This window comes from Mercenaria mercenaria, chromosome 5, assembly GCF_021730395.1.
Source record: "Mercenaria mercenaria strain notata chromosome 5, MADL_Memer_1, whole genome shotgun sequence".
NCBI classification, from domain to species: domain Eukaryota; kingdom Metazoa; phylum Mollusca; class Bivalvia; order Venerida; family Veneridae; genus Mercenaria; species Mercenaria mercenaria.
The window spans coordinates 87,364,620-87,386,000 of record NC_069365.1 but is presented as its reverse complement, the minus strand read 5'-3'; the positions used below and the strand labels follow the sequence as shown (position 1 = coordinate 87,386,000).

At 33.5% G+C, this 21,381-nt stretch overlaps 1 protein-coding gene across 1 annotated transcript in view; it reads left to right on the top strand.

Moving 5' to 3' along the window:
- Positions 1 to 3,094: 3,094 nt before the first annotated feature.
- The window catches only part of LOC123557855 (minichromosome maintenance domain-containing protein 2-like), a 32,214-nt gene continuing 13,927 nt past the window's right edge, over positions 3,095 to 21,381 (top strand). The window contains exons 1-15 of the mRNA XM_053544218.1: positions 3,095 to 3,139; positions 5,733 to 5,874; positions 9,349 to 9,406; positions 10,258 to 10,316; positions 10,735 to 10,841; positions 13,024 to 13,128; positions 14,278 to 14,382; positions 14,751 to 14,818; positions 15,437 to 15,538; positions 16,056 to 16,153; positions 17,573 to 17,590; positions 18,157 to 18,226; positions 18,569 to 18,622; positions 18,963 to 19,042; positions 20,360 to 20,528. Coding sequence (XP_053400193.1) covers positions 5,746 to 5,874; positions 9,349 to 9,406; positions 10,258 to 10,316; positions 10,735 to 10,841; positions 13,024 to 13,128; positions 14,278 to 14,382; positions 14,751 to 14,818; positions 15,437 to 15,538; positions 16,056 to 16,153; positions 17,573 to 17,590; positions 18,157 to 18,226; positions 18,569 to 18,622; positions 18,963 to 19,042; positions 20,360 to 20,528 — 1,222 coding nt within the window. The 5' untranslated portion in view covers positions 3,095 to 3,139; positions 5,733 to 5,745. The remainder of the gene's footprint in view (positions 3,140 to 5,732; positions 5,875 to 9,348; positions 9,407 to 10,257; positions 10,317 to 10,734; positions 10,842 to 13,023; positions 13,129 to 14,277; positions 14,383 to 14,750; positions 14,819 to 15,436; positions 15,539 to 16,055; positions 16,154 to 17,572; positions 17,591 to 18,156; positions 18,227 to 18,568; positions 18,623 to 18,962; positions 19,043 to 20,359; positions 20,529 to 21,381) is intronic.

Sequence of the window (21,381 nt, the reverse complement as noted above, 5' to 3'; positions counted from 1 at the left end):
TGTTATATTAAGTATTTGTTTTCATCGTATATATTACGAAATCAAAATCAAGTACAATTCCCTTGTCAACATTAGTTATGACAAATGTATTCCCTTGTCAACATTAGTTATGACAAATGTATTTATTAACCTGTAACATTGCATATAAAAATAATAATTTTTTTATATCATTCTTTTGAATGACCTTAATATTTGGTTTAAGTAAATACAAGACAACGTTATAAAGCGGTTCACGGAACCCGGTGTACATAACGCTTAGTTCCATACTCTGCATATATGAAATTCCTTCACTTGTTTATCGGAGAACCCAAGATGAATCTCTCGGTAGCAGGGGCTTGATTAGGAATACTGTACAATCTTCTCTACCAGTAAAATCCACTCAGAATTTGGAATCACACACATCCACACACGTATTCAATTCAAATTGATATACAGGTCTAGGGCTTTCTTAAAATCAGAATAACTTTTATTCTGCATATATATACACTAGTGCTCCCTCCTGAATTAATAACTATAAGAAGGATTTCATTCTGTCTATACAATGTAACTAGAATAAACCACTTAAATAGGAGTTTTACAGATATTGATTTATTTAAGTGTTAGAATCAAGCATTTTCAGTCTACTATTATTATGTAAGCTCTGAATCAGTTCACTTGAATACAGTTCCAAGGTTTCTACGGAAAGATTATTGCTTTCCACTATGTCTGACACAGACGGATGTGTACAGTCAAGTATTAACTGAGTATATGTGGTAATACTTAAATTCTCAATTTCACTGACTGGTATTTTTGAATTTTTTGACAGTTTTTTTTTGTTATATTGTGCTCTGTAGGGTTTTAATGTTTTACATTCTGCTAAAAAATGTTCTCTGTTTTCTGGTTTCTCTCTACACAGTTTACATGTTGGGTCTACATCAAATTGGTTAAACTTTGCCCTATTAGCTTGTAGATTATATGTCCCAGTTAATAGTTTTGCTTTAATCTCAGCCCTTTGGACATCATACAGGCTTGGTCTAATATTGTAGTACTGAAGATAAAATAAAAAATGTGCCTCCCTAGGGTGTAAACAAGCTTATTCTTTGATTTGACCTGTTGACCTAGTTTTTTTTTTGTCCGACATGACCCAGATAAAAATTCGTGCGATATTTCATGCAGAAAAACATTCTGATCAAGTTTCATGCACATCAAATGAACAAGTGTTAACAAGCTTTTCCTTTGATTTGACTGGGTGAACTAGTTTTGACCCCATATGACCCAATTTCGAACTTGGTCTAGAAATCATCAAGATAAACATTCTGACCAAGTTTCATGAAGATAGGGTCATAAATGTGGCCTTTAGGTTGTTAACAAGCTTTTCTTTGGATTTGACCTGATCACCTAGTTTTTGACCCGACATTACCCAGTTTCGATCCAGGCCTAGAGATCATCAAGATAATAATTCTGTGCAAGTTTGTATCAAATCAAAATATAAATGAAACCTCTATATGGTTGAAAGGACCAAAATAGAAAATTTTTCCCATTTTAGGGACAGCAACTCTAGAACCCATGAAGGGATCTAGCCGGTTTTCGAAAGGAACCAAGACCTTATTGTGACTTAAGTTGTGTGTAAATGTGGTTAAAATCAAATATCAAATGTAACTTCTATCGTGTTTACAGGGTAAAAATTATCAAATCTTGGCTCTTTCAGGGGTCAATCAGGGGCCTTTACTCCGGAACCTATGACTGGATCTGACAGATTCATCATTGGAATCCAAGATTTATTGTTGTTGAAGATATTTTGCAAGTTTGTGTCAAATCAAACCATAAATGAAGTCTCTATATGTCTGCAAAATCCAAAATAGCAAATTTTGGCCCTTTTAGGGACCATAACTCTGGAACCCATGATGGGATCTGGTCGGTTTTCGAAAGGAACCGAGATGTTATGCCAATACAAGTTGTGTGCAAGTTTGATTAAAGTTGATTGCAAAATATGGTCTCTTATTTTAAGACAATCCATTATAACAACTATCACTTGCATTCAGTGCATTCATGAATGGAGGTTTGTTTACATTAAAAATCTTTAATAACTTCTTTCAGATTAAATTTTGGCATGGATTTGGAAAGCTTATAATAAAGAGTATGTGATTTTCTTTCACTCAGATTTTTTTGTGTGTTTTAGACTCTTGGCTAGTCATGGACTTTAAATTGACTGAAAGTCAAAAGAAAGTTCAATATAGGATCTTTCAAAGTGTTGAACGCCAACTAAACTTACATTGCTAGACTAAGTATACTGTACTGTACTAAAGACGTATTGGTCGAGAGGGCTAAGACGCTTTCCTGCTGACGTGAATGCCCCAGGTTCGTTTCCTGACTACTCTCACTGCGGAGTGTTAATAGGCAAGGCACTTTATCATGATTGCCTCAGTCGACCCAGCTGTTAATGGGTACAAGCAAATTGCTGTTGGTAAGGTATAACTGGTTTTAATTGATCTTAACATAGCGTAGCTCAAAAGCTCTACAGAGCTTGTGTTCACTGATTCACAAAGGGACGGTAAAGTAAATTTACCTTTAGATCTACCTTTATATTTACTGAATTTATTTACCTGTGGGGGCATTTTATATAGATTGGTGAAATACCAAAATCAATTAAAAACTGTTATTACAGGAGTTGTCCGTTTTGCCTTAAATATTTTTAGATGGTTATTCTTTAATATTAATAATTTCTGTTTTTACAAGGAGAGGAGGAAAATATAAATATATTGAGTAAATTGATGCACTTAGCTATCATTTCACACTGAAAAAAAACTCTGTAAAGTCGGATTTGTATTTTTTAGGTACTGTCTATAAATATTGTGGTGTATTAGTCATACGATCAACTCAAAGCGGTACAGTAGGGGTTTAAAGTTCATTCATAGATTTTAGACATAGAACGCAACCAATAAAAATAATGTCAGAGACTATGCTTGATTATCAAGGAGAGGGAAGGACTTGTAATCAATATTGGATCTGGCTATATACTACAAACTGCAATCGGCACTTATGAGAAAATGTGCATACCGTAATATAAATACGGATAGCAGACATGTCAGGTTTTATTCAGTCCATGAACCAAGGGCGATAATCAGACCCGAAACGTCATAATTTCGTCTGAAATAAAGAAGTATAGTTGTCATTTAACTGTTTATTTGTCCCCACTTGGTCGAAAACCAGTGTTGGGTACTATAGGATTGTGTTTTCCGTCTATCCTTCCTTCCGTCCATAGTTTCTCCTCTTTCTCGTAATTCCATGCCTTCTCATTGATCCGAGCCTTTGGAAAATTAGCGCTTGCAGCTATTTCCTGTTTCTAAATTTTATGCATTTTGTAGAAAACAATATGACAGTTAAGAAGGAATGAAAAGAAAATAGTATTATTGACATTGAAATAGAAATATGTGCAGCAGGATATTAAGAAAAAACTTTAAAAAAAAGTCCACAAGTCCAATGAGAGCAGATCTGGCTGTTTCAGAGGGTGAGGGTCATCATGTGAAAGCCTGGATTGTTTGTTGATGGGTATTTTTAGATTTTTTTGTTCATGGGAATTGTTTGACTTTAAATGTTAGAGTATCAAAATATAGCAAAAACTCTTGAAACTAAAATCTATTATTAACAAGAGCTGAAATACCAATACTGCAGTATAGGGGCTCGGAATATTGAGAAAAGGGCATAAAACACTTGGCTCAAATGTTCCCCCATAATAAGATGATATGCAAAACCTGGATCACTGACTCAGATGTCAAGGTCACAGTGACACTCTTTGCAGGTCAAGGTTCAACAGGTTTTTCTCTCTGGTCTGTAAGTTGACCATAATATATATCAACAATATTTGATATCATAATAATTATATTTTTTGATCAACCATCATTATTGACTTTACCTAAACTTTAACTTTACTAAAAAATTGGAAGTGTAACTTAAAAAGGTAGAAAACATAATTTGACATATAGACAAGAACTCAAGGAGATTCTACAAAACCAGTAGAAACCAATAGAAAGGGACTTTAATATTATCTGACTCAAAGATGATGCATAATGAAGAACTTAAAGGCCCCTAGCTTAAAGTTCAAGGCCACTCTTTGAAGTCAAAGATGAACACGGCATTAAGGTCCACAAATAAGCAAGTTTATATAACAGTGCTATTAAAATATAACAACTATTGATGCCTGGTAAGCTCTTATAATTTTGGTATCATTTGAAAATGTATTGTCTACTAAAAAGGAAATTTAAAATACATGTCAAATTAAGAAATAATAAGTTCACAAAAGTGGTTTATCATAGAATAACCCGTGTTTTGAGTTCTTATGCGTAAGAATATATCACGAAGGCCATAGGCCAGAGTGATATATTGTTTTGCATAAGAACGAAAAACTCGGGTTATTCTATGATAAATCACACTTGGGAACTTGTTATTTCGATTCTAACATGACATGCTAGTATCAACAGTGTTAGAAAAAATGGTAACTACTTTTTACGACCGTGCTACGCACCTGGATCGGATGATGTCATTGCACGCGAATGGTTTATTGCAGAATAACCCTAGATAGATTTTGCTCTACATGTATGTAGGTTATTTGCTGGTCGTGTTAGATTATATGTTATAGAACTTTTATTATTTTACTTTCAAGTCTTCAATGATAATTCAACAGAACTCCAGTTATTACAGTGTAAGATTTGTCATTTCGCAGTCAAAAAACATGACTGAAATGACCTTTGCATATCATTTATGGTCATCTTATTTACTAATTCTAATGCTGCAGACAAAACTTTCAACTGATACAAAACATGGGGCCACCAGGCATTGAAATGTTACCTATTAGTGGATCGGATACCTTAACAGCGGTCTGTTGTGTCCAGTCCAGAACTCTGACATCTGTTGAGATATAGTACTAGTTGGCATAAATGTGCCCATATTAAAAGGACAAAATATGAGCCGCACCATAAGAAAACCAGTATAGTTCCTTTGCAACCAGCATGGATCCAGACTTCACTTTCAAAGCCTATTGCAATTAGAAAAACTGTTAGCGAACAGCATGGATCCTGACCAGACTGCGCGGATGCGCAGGCTGGTCTGGATCCATGCTGGTCGCAAATGTACTATGTTGGTTTTCTCATAGTGCGGCTCAGTTATCATCAATAGCCCTAGCTAAAAGGTCATGGTCACACTTGGAGGTCAATAGGTTTTTTTTCCTGTCCAGCCCATCTGTCATCCATTAAAGGATTTTAATATTACTTAGCACAAATGATCCCCATAATGTGATAATATGTCATGCCCAACACATGACACAGCTATGGACCAGACAGGAAAAACAAAGTGAAAATTCATACAGTAAGAAGTAAATTTCACAGGACTTAAAAAATTCCGTGATACAGCTGGAAGCTGGAGATACACGAGTTTGAGATACTGAGTTTTAGCTAAATATGTTCAGTTATCGATTTAACAGTATAAGGTATCTACCAAAACTTGTTTTCAAATCCTTAGATACAAAATGGACAACAAAATTGATTGTAATAAAATATGAAATATAACTAATTTGGAGTACAATACTCAACACACACTAAAATAAAAAAAAAAATTCATTTAAGTATTACCTAGTTTAAAACTTAATTTATAATTTTGAAAAATTTAGCTACACATTTTCTCACCCTGTTACATACATATGATTTACTACATGCCAGCTTATTTTATGTATTATATAAAATATTTGTTCTTGTATTTAGATTTGAATGATAGATGGAGGAATGTGTGATCAAACAGTTAGAAGAGCAGTTGGGATATTTTGAGGCAGTCTTACAATACCTAGATACCAGTGGTAACCTCTCACTTCTCAAGGCACAATGTGAAAAATATGCAAAAGCCAAGGTTTGCTTCATACTTTATGAAGACATAGCTTGTTACTACTTTTTTTGCATAAATACTTAATTTTTTTTTCTGATTGGTTTAACGTCGCACCGACACAATTATAGGTGGAGGAAGACCACAGATGCCCCTCTGTGCATTATTTTATCATGGATGGGTACCTGACTTGAACCACTGACCTTCTATAAGCCGGCTGGATGGCTTCCTTACATGAAGAATTCAATGCTCTGAATGAGGCTCGAACCCAGATCGGTGAGGGGCAAGCCCCTGTGAAAAAGGTTCATGAACTTCATGAATTTATTCATGAATTTGTAAGAATTCATGAATTAACAAAAAAGTTCATGAACTACAAGGAAAAGTTCACAAACTTAAATTCATGAAGTCTCAAGTTCAAGAATATTACTTTCATTTCATGAACTTGTAAGTGTAGTTCATGAACATTACAGAAAATCCATTAAATGATTTAAGAAATTCATGAACTTGAAAATGAAATTTAGATAATGATTGAAATTGTGATTCAGGAACTACAGGGTTATGACGCTGTAAAAATGTTCTAGAACTAGTATTAAGTTCTTGAACATTCAAGAACTTCTGAAGAACTTAGAGAACTGTTCTTGAACCAGCATAACAGTTCTTAGACTGTGATTCTAGAACAATGATAGTTCTTGAACATTGGTTAAAAAACTGCAAAATTGCAAGAACTTATAGAACTTTACCAGTTCCTGAACAGTTACTGTTGGTCTAGACTAAGACTAAGAACCAAAATTGTTCATGAACACAGGTTCATTAAAAGTACTAAAATTATTCAAAACCATTTTCTAGTTCAGTGTAACCAGTTCTTGAACCCAATTGTGAGTTTCTGAACTGTTCATTCATTAAACATAAAACTTAGGTTTATTACCTTTTACTATAAATGAAAAAGTTCATGAACTTTTCATGAATGTTCATGAACATTAAATTCATAATGTCACATGATCAGTTTCCATTATTTTGTTGCATGCTGGGACATTTTTTGCACATATGATTCAGCAATTTTTGAGAAGTTGTGCAGCAAATAAGAAGGAAATAATTATCATACTACAGTTAGGAATTGTTTAAAAGGAACATGAGTATACTGAAAATCAAATAAGTAATTATGGTGTTGTTATAAATCATTCATTTAAAAAAAATAAAATCCTTTTAAAATGTCACAGGTTTTCACGACCCTGAAGCAAAGCTAGTACATGTATCTGAATTTCAATCTTGAGATTAAAGTAAATTATACATCGTTGAACTTAATGTTTTGTATTTTATACAGCAATTGTTTACTTCTGATTATGCTCCCAATCCCACTCTAGTTTACTGTTTTACTCAGTATGTCATTTGTCGAGGATGGAAAATGTCATTGTCACAGTGACTCAGCAAAGACTAAAAAAAAACAGTCTCTGGCCAGGCTAACTGAACAACACTTTTGACCTACAGGATTTTTTCTTGTATCAAGCTCTACCGAAATTGTTAAAAGAATTCCATTACATGCAGATCTCTCGGGTTTCATAGTGTTACACTCCTACCAGGTTTCCTTGACTAGTTCATGAATTTGTTCATGAACTTTTTTCTTTTCTTACAAAAATAGTTCATGAATAAATATTCATGAAAATCAAAATTTATGTTTCATGAATTTCAATATTCATGAACTAGTTCATGAATATCAAGTTCATGAATAAAAATTCATGAGAATCAAAATTTAAGTTGCATGAATTTCAATATTCATGAATTTGTTCATGAATAAATAATTATGAGAATCAAAATTTATGTTTCATGAATTTCAATATTCATGAATTAAAATTCATGAATAAATATATTTATGTTTCATGAATTTCAATATTCATGAATAAATATTCATGAGAGACAAAATTTATGTTTCAAGAATTTCAATATTCATGAACTTGTTCATGTATTATTTTTAATTCATGAACAAGTTCATGAATATTGAAATTCATGAAGCATAAATTTTGACTCTCATGAATATTTATTCATGAACTGTTTCATGAATTTGTTCATAAATAAATTCATGAAGTTCATGAACTTTTTTGTCAGGGGAGGGATTCAAAGTCAGTGACCCTAACTACCTGGCCACCGAGGCACCTACTTAAGGTTTTAATTAGCAGTATATCACTAAACCACAGAAATATTTTTATGTATTTTAGTATATCTTTACCAATAATTTGCCTGTCCGAAATAAGTTTTACCATACTGTCCCATACAATTGGATACTTAAAATATTCTAAAAAGGCTGTTCCCCTTCAGAAATGAATGCCATTTTTAAAGACATAAAAGTAAACGATTGTTGAAAACTATGTTAAACCTAGTTATGTGAAATTTCAGCGCTGGGACATTATTGCAAATGCATCAAAACATAGATATGTAAGTCTTTTGAAAATGGTGTGTTTTTTAAAGGTGCTGAACTGTCCAAATATGTGGCACCTATATCCAGTGGCCTTTTATGGAGTTCATATACATTTGTATTAGTAAATTTACAATCATTTTGTAGAGTAATATATGGGTTTATATGCTGTTTAATTTTCATGTAAAATCTCTCTTTTTTTCTATGATCTGGTGTTGTCTGTATTATTTTTCAAACTACAAATGTATGGACTTAGCTGTTAAAGGTGTTTGATGCCTTTCTTCCACTTGAATAGTTTATTACTAAATTCTAATTGTAAATGTAGAAAATTTCACCAGTCTCAGATGAATTTAACTTGGCTGAATATATAAACTGTTCACAATTTAATGTCAAGTATAACAATCATTTCTAGGAAAAAATTGGCTCTATTGTATTAGGTACGTACTATTATAAACCTAGCACAAAGACTAATTTGATAAAAAGTAGTGTTTTTACATGATTGTTGCATTGCAAAAGATTTTGTTTTCACTAAAGACTAATTCAACACAATGCCATTAGTAAGTTGTTTTTTTGTTTGTTTTGGGTTTAACGCTGTTTTTCAACAGTATTTCAGTCATGAAATGGCGGGCAGTTAACAATCCCGTTCTCCGCAAGTAACTGCCAACTTCCCCACATGAATCAGAGGTGGAGGACTAATGATTTCAGACACAATGTCATTTATCAAATAGTCACAGAGAACATACGCCCCGCCCGAGGATCGAACTCAAGACCCCGCAGTCCGTAGACCAACGCTCTTACCTACTGAGCTAAGTGGGTGGGCCATTAGTAAGTTGATTGGTAGGGTCTTTAGCAAAGGTATGTATGTGCCATATCTGGGAAATCTAATTTTTGACTTGGGAAGTCACCAAAATTTTGTCTGTTAAAGAAAGGGGAAAAGCCTTGCTGGTAGCAATATTTGAAAAAACAAAGTTCATTGTAATTTGTTTAAAAGAAAATGATTTTATCAACTTTATACTTAAATTATAGATAATTTGCAGTGGTGTTCTTTAACAGTTAATTTTTGTTTTAAAGATGCACTCATTTCTCGTTTATAGAGCCTGGTGTATACGTTTAAATTGCTGATAGATCCTGCAGACATTTGTGAAGCTAATGGTAAGTGGTATTTGTGCTGATTGTAAGTGATATTTTCTCTAATGGTAAGGGACATTTAAGGTAATGGTAAGTGAAATTATACATGTATTAATGGTAAGTGATACTTATACTAATGGTAAGTGATACTTATACTAATGTAAGTGATACTTATACTAATGGTAAGTGATATTTGTGCTAATGGTAAGTGACATTTATGCTAATTGTTAGTAAGATTTATACTGATGATAAGTGACATTTATACTAATGGTAAGTGACATTTATACTAATGGTAAGTGATATTTATACTAAAGGTAAGTGATATTTAAACTAATGGTAAGTGACATTTATACTAATGGTAATTAGGGATATTTATACTAATGGTAAGTGATATTTAGGATAACTCAAAATATTTTGAAGGTACGAAGTTGTTACTTTATACAATGATAGAGCTCATTGAAAGGAAGTGTAGTGACAAGGAACCATAACTCTAAATGGTCCCGTTTTTGAATAACCATCCTTTTTTGAAAACATTTCGGGGCATAACTTGAATACTTTGTAAGGTATTGACTTGATACTTTACATATTCATAGAGGTCAGTGAGAGGGAGTGCATTGTTAAAGAACCCCAACTCTTGCTGACCACATTTCTCAACACAACCTCCGTGACTGAAAAGCCCCTTATGCTACAGTAAATTTGGGGAGATGCCATCGGTGTTACCAATCACCTTGTTTTTCAAGCTACCCTAATTTTAAAGTTCAGTGTTAAATTTTCTAGATTTCTTTGACTTCAATAACAGCTACAGGTTTTTTGCAGCTACAATACACATGATTGATCTGCTTCATTTATCTCAGCATGATGTTTGTATTTTTCAGCTGTTTTAGGTAACCTGTTATTACTAGAGCCAAATACTGCTATCAAAGTCTTTCAGCAGGTAAGTTCACAGTAGACAATGAGAAAGACATTGAGCAATCTTTGTAGTTGCAAAACTTGATTTGCATCAAATAAGTGAATTTCTGGACATGAATTTAAGAAATGTTCTTTTCCAAGAGATAATTGTTTTACAATGCATATCGTGGTCTGCAATTATATTGAATCGTATCGAAGCAGTAAAATTCCCATTCATTGTAACTATCATCAAAGGTCAAAGTCCATGAATTGATGTTCCTGTGAAATGGTTAAAACTACCCCCAAAAACTTACATTCATTGTAACTGTTTTCACAGGTCAAGATCCATGAATTTATGTCCCCATGAAATGGCTGTTTTAGTGGAAGCTTCAATTTCATAGTATGTTACACCATTTCGGTAGATGCACTTGGTTTAATATTGTTTATTGCTTTCTTTTTTTCAGGTTATTTACAAGACGATACAAGTTCTGGAATTATTACCTGGTGAATTATCACTCTCTCAAGTAGCTGTCATTCTGCGACTTTCTTCTCTGCCAGTAGTACCCAAACTGTAAGTGCTATATTCTTAGTTAATAATGATAGAACTGACGCAAATGATTTTATTATTTTCTAATTCACTATGCTCAAAGGAAAATAAATTATCTATCCACTTATCAAGTAACTCTGAAATAAAGGACAGCAACAGTAATTGTTGTATAGAACTGGGCAATTGCATTGCAATTTCACAAGTCTTTATTTCTTGCACTTATTAAAGTTCCTTGAATGATGGGATCTCTAGTCCATGCCATAATGCTTTAATTACCATCTTACTGCTGCTTGCAGGTAAACTCAGTTTTACTCTAGGTATACAAGTACTCAATTAAATCCTGGCGAAAAAATAGAAAAATTCAAACATTAGATCGTTGATTGTTGCTAATTTTTGTCCCCACCCCCCCACCACTCATAGCTTTGATCTTGTCCATGTGTGCTTCCGTGCATCTGTCCGAAGTTTGTGATGCACCTAGCTCAAAAAGTATTGATATAAATTGATGAAACCTTGCATGAGTCTTTATCTTGATATGAACTTGCACATCTCCTATTTTTTGTCTGGCTCCGCCCCCTATTTCCAGAGTTATGGCCCCTGAAATAGTCAAAATTGCACATTTTCACCTTGTGACAGGCCTAGCTCAAAAAGTATTTGATGTAGATTCATGAAATCTTGCATGAGTCTTTATCATGATATGAACTTGCCCACCTCCTATTTTTCATCTGGGTCTGCCCCCTATTTTCAATGTTATGGCCCCTGAAATAGTGTAAAAATGCACATTTTCACCTTGTGACGCACCTAGCTCAAAAGGTATTCAATATAAATTTATTAAACCTTGCATGAGTCTTTATCGTGATATGAACTTGCGTACCTCCTATTTTTCATCTGGGTCAGCCCCCTGTATCCAGAGTTATGGCCCCAGAAATAGTCAAAAATGCACATTTTCACCTTGTGACGCCTCTAACTGAAAAAAAAGTATTTAATACTAATTGATTCAACCTTGCATGAGTCTTTATCATGATATGAACTTGGGTACCTCCTATTTTTTGTCTGGCTCCGCCCCCTATTTCCAGAGTTATCGCCCCTGAAATAGTCAAAAATGCACATTTTCACCTTGTGACAGGCCTAGCACAAAAAGTATATGATATAAATGGATGAAAACTTGCATGAGTCTTTATCATGACATAAACTTGCACACCTCTTATTTTTTGGCTGGCTCCTTTCCCTATTTTTGAAGTTATGGCCCCTGAAATAGTAAAAAAATGCACATTTTCACCTAATTATGTGCCTACCTGAAAAAGTATTTGATGTTAATTCATGAAACCTTGCTAGAGTCTTTATCATAATGTTACCTTGCACACTTGGCATTCTTCTTGAGAATCATAGCACTTATTACAGAGTTATGGCCCTTGAGATAGCCATAATAGTGGATTTTTTGTGTGTGATGCTCATAGCTGAAAAAGTATATGGCCTAGAATAATGAATCCTTTTCATAAAAAGTTCGTTTATTCTATACCCCATTAAGACTGCAAACATTTGAATTATTTCTCCATATTTGTGACAGATATACCAGTGGGGGCACACCCTGTGTCCTACAGACACATTCTAGTTGTTAAATCTATATACTACATTATAGCAATACAATATCTCAAGTGACAAATACATGTACATGAACAGCCTTTCTAACACAGTACATGAAAATGTCATGCTGCTTACTTGAATCAAAACTATGAAATGCCAGAATGACTTTAATCTTGAATAGATATATTCATGCTTTATTTTGTATACAGTGAAAAGCATTTTCCATCATTCATATGAAGTTATCATGCTCAAAAAGTAAATAAAGGAACAAAAGAAACATTTTATTTTAATTCATTTATGGCATGTGATTGTGAAGTACTAGAATTGAAACTTTTATCTTCAATAAATTATCAAATTGATCAAAGGCATTAATTAAAGTACTTTAATGGTGAATAAATCCTGTAAAGATTGAAATATGTAGTTGATCCCATCTTTAGAATGGATTATCATCAGCAATTGTCTTACTCATAGCTCGAGTGCTTAAGTCTTGGATCAGGAATTTGTCATAGATTACAGGAATTCCTATTTTTTCTTTGAGAAATAACCTAAATGTATAATAATATGCTAGCTTAGTTAATGTACTGGGTATTCACCATATTGAAACAAAACTTCTTTTTTGTTTTAGTAATACAGTAAAAAATGTAAGATGTTTGTCGAGAGTTCATGATGCAGGAATATTTTGTTGTCTTACTGGTGTTGTTACTGGACTCTCAGCACTATCAAAATATACGTAAGTACTGAGATATGATTAAATATTGGTGAATGATTACACAGGTTTTCTTGCAGTTATTTTCCTTTACAAGCTGCAAAGTGTTTGAAACAGTATAAGATACAATTGATCTGTGGATCTATAATTATAAGCACTTGTATAAAGATATTTAAATACATATTTTAAAGACATTATGCAGGCAATATTCACGTGGAAAAAGTTGGTGAAGATCATGGTTGACATGATTTCATTTATAGAAAAGCAGTTTTTGAATATTCATTCTGTATTACATGGTGAGTTTAACAAGAAAGTACAACAAAGTATCTTTTTGCTATAACCTTTTATGCCCCCACCCTCCCCCTTAAAAAAAGAGAGGGTATGTCATTCGACCATTTGTTTTCCAATAAATAACCAGAGAACTTTTTGGATGATTTCCTGTTAATAGTAGATAACCCCTATTGTTTTTGAGATCATCATGTCAAGGTAATGGTGTCATTGAGACTGAAAACAGTTTCTACTCAAGAAGTAAAGAGGGTTTTGCCATACAGTAATCAAATTTCATAGAATGATTGCCTGTGGGCAGTGGCTGACCTCAATTATTATGGGGACTATATAGTAGGTTAAAGATCAAGGTCACAATGACATTCAGACTGAAAACAATTTCTGCTCAATAACTGAAGACTCCGCTGGCCTACAGTTGTCAAACTTCTTGGGATGATTGCCTGTAAACAGAAGCTGACCCCTATTGTTGTGAGGGGTTAGAAGGATAAAGGTCAGGGTCACAGTAACCTTCAAGATAAGAATGGTTTCAGCTCCATAACTGAAGACTGCTCTTATTTACAATTGTCAAACTTCACAGGATGAGTGCTTATGGTTTATAAATAAAAAGAATGCTTTGTCTTACATTGTCAGACATTATAAATCTGTGGTATGTTGATGATCCTAATTGTTTTATTAGGTGTCAGTAGGACAAAGATCAAGGTCACAGCATAGTGTTACAAAATGACATACCCATTTGTCTCCAACAGGCCACACTTTGGGACAAAAGTGTTTCACAATCCGCTCTATTTTGTTAAAATTAGTAAGGTAGATTTCTGGATCTCTGAAGAAGTGTTCTGGAACTCTTTGTTTTCTAGGGGTAAATGAGAGCAATCTTGTGTTTATTTTCAGATTGAGTGCTCGTTACTTCTGTACAGATGAAGACTGTCAAGGTCACCATGGTAACCATTTCATCAGAATACATACACCGGGTGCATCTGAAGCTCAAACTGTTAGGTAGTTATTTACTACAATTATTGATATTTTGATTATTTCTTTGGGCTCAGAGGCCTCGGACTTCCCATTTTTTTCATGAATTTGTAGTAGCATATGTGTGCAAAACTAAATTACTAGATAGTTGAGAAAAAAAATCAAATAAAGTCCTGTTATTTCTGTCTTTAAAATTTGAAATCCATAAATTTATTTCCCCCGCATAAATAGCCATATTAGTAAAAAGTATAGACAACATTTAGCCCAATGAAATCAAATGATTTCACAGTATTTGATATGTTATCTTTATGTTCCAGTTTTGAATACAAAATTTGAAAATGTGATACTTTTACTTTGCATCATGTACCAGTCTATGATAAAAGTTTATTTTTCAGGAAAGATTTTACATGCACCTTTTGTTCATCAACATTAACTGAAGAAAAATCCAGTAGAACTTTGTCAGGTGTGTATTGAGCAAAATTATCAGTTAGTTTTTCCAAGTTTATTTATAGTCTCCACTAAAAGAATGTTAGTCATTTAAGGTTTAAGATAGTACAAAAAGTAGTATCCAATTACATAAAATTTTAATTTCCCCACAGGGCAGGATTAGGGCTGGATCAGTATACTGGTGTATCATTTGTTTATTTGCCTGGCTGTATATACATTGTGAGACAGAATGTTTATTCCCCCATTTGTGAATACATCTTGAGACTGTACAATTATTCCCCTGTTTCTCTATAAAACAACAAATATTCCATTCTCCTTGATTGAAACAAAACAAAACCAGACAATCTTAAAATAATCAGTTTGTAGAAATGGTGACTCTTTCATACTTTAAAGGCTATATGTCAAATGACATAAAATAGGTTTAAAGACCCAAGTTGACTGAATCTTATTTAATGAGTAAAAATATGAAATGGACAGTATAATCAAATGTAATAAAAATAATGACACTGCTGCATAAGCAGGTCTAAAACATGCATGAAGACCTTCGTGGTCTATACATTTCATATCTAAATGGAAACTTTAGATTAATTTCTCTTATAAATCTAAGTTACACAACTCTTCCTTGTGTTTACAGAAAAAGTTGTAGCTGAAATCATTCCAGAACAGATCATGTCGGAAATTCACTCTCACTGTAGTAAAAGATCCCGAGGACAGGCTATACCTGTCTATATCAGAGGTATATATGTACCCTTGTACAGGGGTAAACTTCTTTTTTCAAGTACAATGTATGGTCTTTATCCTTTTTAAATTGCTTTGAAGTTATCTTCAGTTTTTTTGCTGTTGAAAAATCTACTGTTTGTTGAAATGTAGGGGGTGATGGGAGTCTGTGTTGTTACATATGATAGATCTGTGAAACGTATGAGGTAACTTTAGTATTCAACATAGTGTAATTCAAATGTTTATTATTACAGATGATCTCTCCAAACTTGTTTAGATAGGTGAAACATCTAACACTGGTATATTTGACATAGGGTAATACAGTAATCAAGAAGTTTATGATTAGATGATCTCACCAACCTTGTTAAGATCAGTGAAACATCTGGAACACTGACATATTTGACATAGGGTAATACAGTAATCAAGAAGTTTATGATTAGATGATCTCACCAACCTTGTTAAGATCAGTGAAACATCAGTAACACTGGCATATTTGACATAGGGTAATACAGTAATCAAGAAGTTTATTATTACAGATGATCTCACCAAACTTGTTGAAATAGGTGAAACATATGAGATCATTGGAATCACCAGGAAAGATGTACTTGACGACAAAATAATGTTGACACTTGAGGTAATGTTTAAGATATAGACCTCAATAATAACTGTGTTTCAGACAAGCAGTGGCTTCATATATATGTTTTGAAATGAGATAATAAAAAAGCTTGTTCACTTTACAAAAAATTAAAGTCTTTTTATAGTAGTTCTTTGCCAAATATAGATTTCTCTCGTGTAAATCTCACATTCCAAATTCATTAAACTTGACTTAGAGAATTGGCAGGTATGAGCAAATAGCTCTTCAGTGGAAAAGTTTGCATTTCAGAATAGGAGCTTTAATCATGAGACATTAAAAAATGGAAAAAAGGAAAATTCAGTTTCACATTAGTAAAGCTTTCATTATATTAATCTCTATATTATTGCAAAGTTACTTTACTAATTTATTGTGTTATTATCCCCTGCCGATGAAATCGGGAGGAGGGTATTGAAATGGCGTTGTCCGTCCGTCAGTCCGTCCGTCAGTCCGTCCGTCCGTCCGTCCGCAGCCATTTCTCAGTAACTACTTGGTAGAATTTCATGAAACTTGAAATAAACATGAACCAACATACTGCGATGATGCCCGTCAAGTTTTTTTTTTGATTGGTCAATTTCCCTCAGAGTTATTGCCCTTGATTTAATAAAAAATGTCCGTCTGCAGCTATTTCTCAGTAACTAACAGGTAGAATTCATCAAATTTGAAGTAGACATGAACCAAGATACTGTGCTGATGCCCGTCAAGTTTTTTTTTTGATAGGTCAGTTTCCGTCAGAGTTATTGCCCTTGATTTAATGAAAAATGTCCGTCTGCAGCCATTTCTCAGTAACTAGCAGGTAGAATTTCATCAAACTTGAAACAGACATGAACCAAGATACTGCGACGATGCCCTTCAAGGTTTTTTTCGATTGGTCAATTTTCCATATAGTTATTGCCCTTTAATTGTTTAAAAATCCACAGATCTGTACATAACAAACCAACCAATTGGAAGAATTTCATTAAACTTCTTTCATTCTTTTCCATGAACATTTATTATAAACATGTGATGTTGTGTACCTACACCTGGTCACCACCTTACCTTGGTCCCCCCCACCCCCACCCCCACCCACCCACCCCCCCCCCCCCCCCCCCCCCCCTCCTTTTTTTTTTTTTTTTTTTTTTTTTTTTTCATTTTTCATTTTCTATCAATATTTATAATCAACATGTAAACTGTTGTGTCCTCACCCCCCCCCCCTCAGCCCCACCCAAACAAACCATTTTCTTTTAATTTGATTTTGACTAATGAAATTATTTGCTTCTTGGTAACATTCTTAACTTTTTGCTGGATATATTTTTTTGCCGTTCCTCAACTCTGACCCTTTCGGCGGGGGATTCCAATTCATCGAATTTGCTTGTTTTGATATGAAATTATCATAAATCTAGCATTTAGTGAATGAGCATGACAATATGTTTATACTTTCAGGCAAATAACATGAAAAAAGTAAGTAATCTTTGAAATCGTTGAGTATATATGCCATTATCAATAGCTTAACATCTGTTCAATTTAATACATATTTTTTACTTTTTTACTTTGCTTTCTTTTTTCAAAGGAGTATTGTAACTTTGTGTGAAAATGCCATCAATAAAAGCAAAAAAAAAAAAAAAAAGGAAAATAAAAAAGGGCAAAATAGGTCCACTAAACTCCTCGCAGTGATTACTTCCCCTTACGGTAAAGTATAATGAACGCAAAGGAAGGTAACCACTGTGAGGAGCTTGTAGGTCCGCATGCTATTTGATCACGTCCTAAACTGTCTGTAAATTAAAAAAAAAATTAGCCATAGTCTTCAAGCTTTGTATGGCCCCATCCATTTCCCAATATCTGAATGATTTCTTGTGGAGTTAGTGCCACTTGAGTGTTTTCTTTTTTCATAATATCATGTCTCATCAAAACTAAATGCATGGGCAGACATGCAGTCTTTCAAAAATGGCCTTCTACTCTACACATAATTTTGTTGAGTCTTGCTAGAGTCATTTATCATAAAAGCTTAATAAGTCATTACTTTACAGGTAAAGAGAGAAATATCAGCCAGTAAACTATTGAAGGAATTGCCAAGAAATCTGTTAAAGCTCTACAAAGGTAGCTGATACAAATTTTACTGTTTTTAGCTCACCTGAGTCAAAGGCTCAAGGTAAGCTTTTGTGGCCACTTGATGTCCGTTATCTACTGGACAGATTTACACCAAACTTCACATGTGATATTAAAGCCTTTTATTGACAACAGATGATATTGTTGATATAGTTGTCAGATTACCAGATACAAAAATTGACCATCAAATGTGACAGTGTCTTTGATATTCAGTTCAGAAAGGTTTTTTTCTTGAAATTAAGTTGGATCAAATTCTAAAACAATATAACCTTGATAAAAGTATTTGTTCAGTGTTTTATGTTTTACAAAAAATGTCTTTCTGTCATTTTTCAGATAGGAAATCATCACCATGGAGTTTTGTTCTTACATTGGCTTACCTGTTTGGAGGTTAGATTGTTTTCGGTTCATATAATAATTTAATGTAATTTGTTTGTTTTATGTTCTGTGCCATTCTTTACCCAAATCATGCAGAGCTTACAGAGAGCAATTGTCCATCATCTTGAGTGAGGTCATTTGATTAACATTGTGTCTGTGCAGTATTTAAATATTTCTTTATTACTTCATTTGTAGAAGTGCAGGCTTGTCTTGTTTCATTTGCAAACAGTAGAATTGTTCATGTGAAAACATTTTTGGTTTGATACAGATCTAGTAACTGTAGCATAACCTTACCTAATACTTGTGACAAGAGCAGCTCTGATAAATATGTAATATTTTTTCTTCTCCATAGGTGATATATCTCCCCCAGGATGTTATTTCAGTCTTAAACTTGCAGTTTTGTTGAGTCTGGTGTCAAGGAGGGATTCTAAGGTTTTCATTTTTATCATTATAAATAATCTGTACTTTATGTTTTTCAAGCTTTTCAGATTTTGTGTAATTACCTCCCTTTTCCTCTCAAGACTAAATCAGAGTTGGGATGTAATTCTGCAATCAGAATGATAGAACAGGGCACACTGGGTGTAAAATAATTCATTTGACATCTACTAACTCCTCAATTATTCCATGGGACGTTTAACCATGTGTCATGCTTTAATATTACTTTTAATCATATTCAGTGTGATGACATCATGTCAACCTTAAATTGGCAAATAAATGATGTTTCCCTGTTTTGTCCACTATCAATATGTAAAAACATATATAGACTAGAAATGTGTCACAGACACGGATGCCCCCGCAACATGAGAAAGGTCACAGGCATGGTACTGCTCACAAACTAAAACAAAGGAAGGACCCTTGGCCCTATTTATTTCCAGAAAAAAATATTTTAGGAAAAACCAGAAAATTTAGTAATCTGTATATATAGTGAAAATTAGTTAAGTTCAGCGGAGGAATGTGACCTTGACCTTTGACCTAGTAAAATGGTTGTTGCGCATGACACATTGTTTATCCATGCTTATTATTTGTATCAAATTATTTTAAAATCAGACCATGCATGACCTTTGAGCTAGTGAAATGGTTTTGCGCATAAAACATCATCTATCCATGCTTATTATTTGTATTAAATTATTCTGAAATCGGACCATGCATGTCAAAGTTATGGCCAGGACATGAAGACCACTTATGTAGTGAAAATTGGCAAAGTTCAACCAAAGACAGTGACCTAGATCTTTGAGGTAGTGAAATGGTTTTGCGCATGACACATCGTCTATCCATGTTTATCACTACTCACTAATGTTAAATTATTATGAAATCGGACCATGTTATGTCAAAGTTACAGCCTGGACACGAACAACACCCTTTCCCGAACACATGAAGAAACAAACACGCATACAGGGGTAACACTATATGCCCCCCCCCCCCACACCCCCAATTTTATTTATGGCGGGGGCATAAAAACCATCTTTTAATATATTTAAACACTGAATGAATCAGTTTTATACCATAGTAGAATTATTTTGCAGGGGTATTATGAAACCCTTAAATGAGTTCAAAAATATTAAAACATGGTTCTTCTAAAGATAACTTCTTCAATAAAATGTACAACTCAGTTCAGTATTAATACCAATTCTATAAAATGTTTTACTCTATAATATCTTTTGATAACATTTAAAAAAACAAAATGTACAATGGTTCTTCTTTAATGTGCTCCTTAGAACATTGTTGCTATGGTAACATTATTTCTTGCAGACTAAACCACTTCATGTGTTAGCAGTGGGGTCAGATACTGAGGTCATTTCAAGATTGCTTCAGTTTGGTATGAGATTTAAAGAAACGTCCACAAGCCTTACAGCTGGTCAGTCCCTGACAGGTCATGTGACTTTGGATAGATATAATAGTGCTCCATATTTTGTAGAAGGTCAGTAATTTCTTATATTTACATTCACCCCATTCTTTTCCATTGAAAATAATAATGTTCATTTCATGAACATTAAAAGGAAAGGTGCGAAAGTTGCATCAACGCTGCTTAGTGATACCAGGTCGCGGTTTTGACGACATCTGCGTAACTAGTCAGGGAGAACGTTCCTTAGATGACGTCGCAGTTGTTCTATCTAGTGAACAGAATGGATGGGAAGCTGATTTTAATGTTAAATGCAACAAAATGAGTGCAATTTATAATTAATCTTCTTTACAAATGGAAAGGAAATATAATGTATATATAAGAAATGAAACTTTTTTTTCAGTGCTCATGCAAAATGAACGACAGAATAGGATCAGTAAACTAATCATTTAACGCTAGCATGATTAGTGGATTTGCCGGTCCTATCCTGTCATTCATTTTGCATGAACAGGGAATAAAATTTCATTTCTTAATTAAACAAGTATATAAGTTCTGTATCATGTATGAGAGAAGTTTCCAGTAAAACACATTTAAGTAAACATTTCGTTCATGTTCAGCATATCAACAAATTTCACAAAAATAGATATGCTACTCTGGGTACTATACAGTTTCACTGAGGACTAAAAGTAACTCAGCCATTGGCATATTGTCGTGGAAGTGAGTAAAGATGTATACTGTTGTACTTCAGATTTTTATGACCTTTTTCATTTACATTTCTCTGGCTTCCTGATTGTGTAAGCTGTTTGGAAAACTTTTGAATTACTTTGCACAATAATTGCATAATTTAATGCCTTATTCAGTCAAAGAGTACATATTAAAGAGATTTTTAAAACAATGTTTAATGAAATAAGCTATAACTCATTATTTTGTA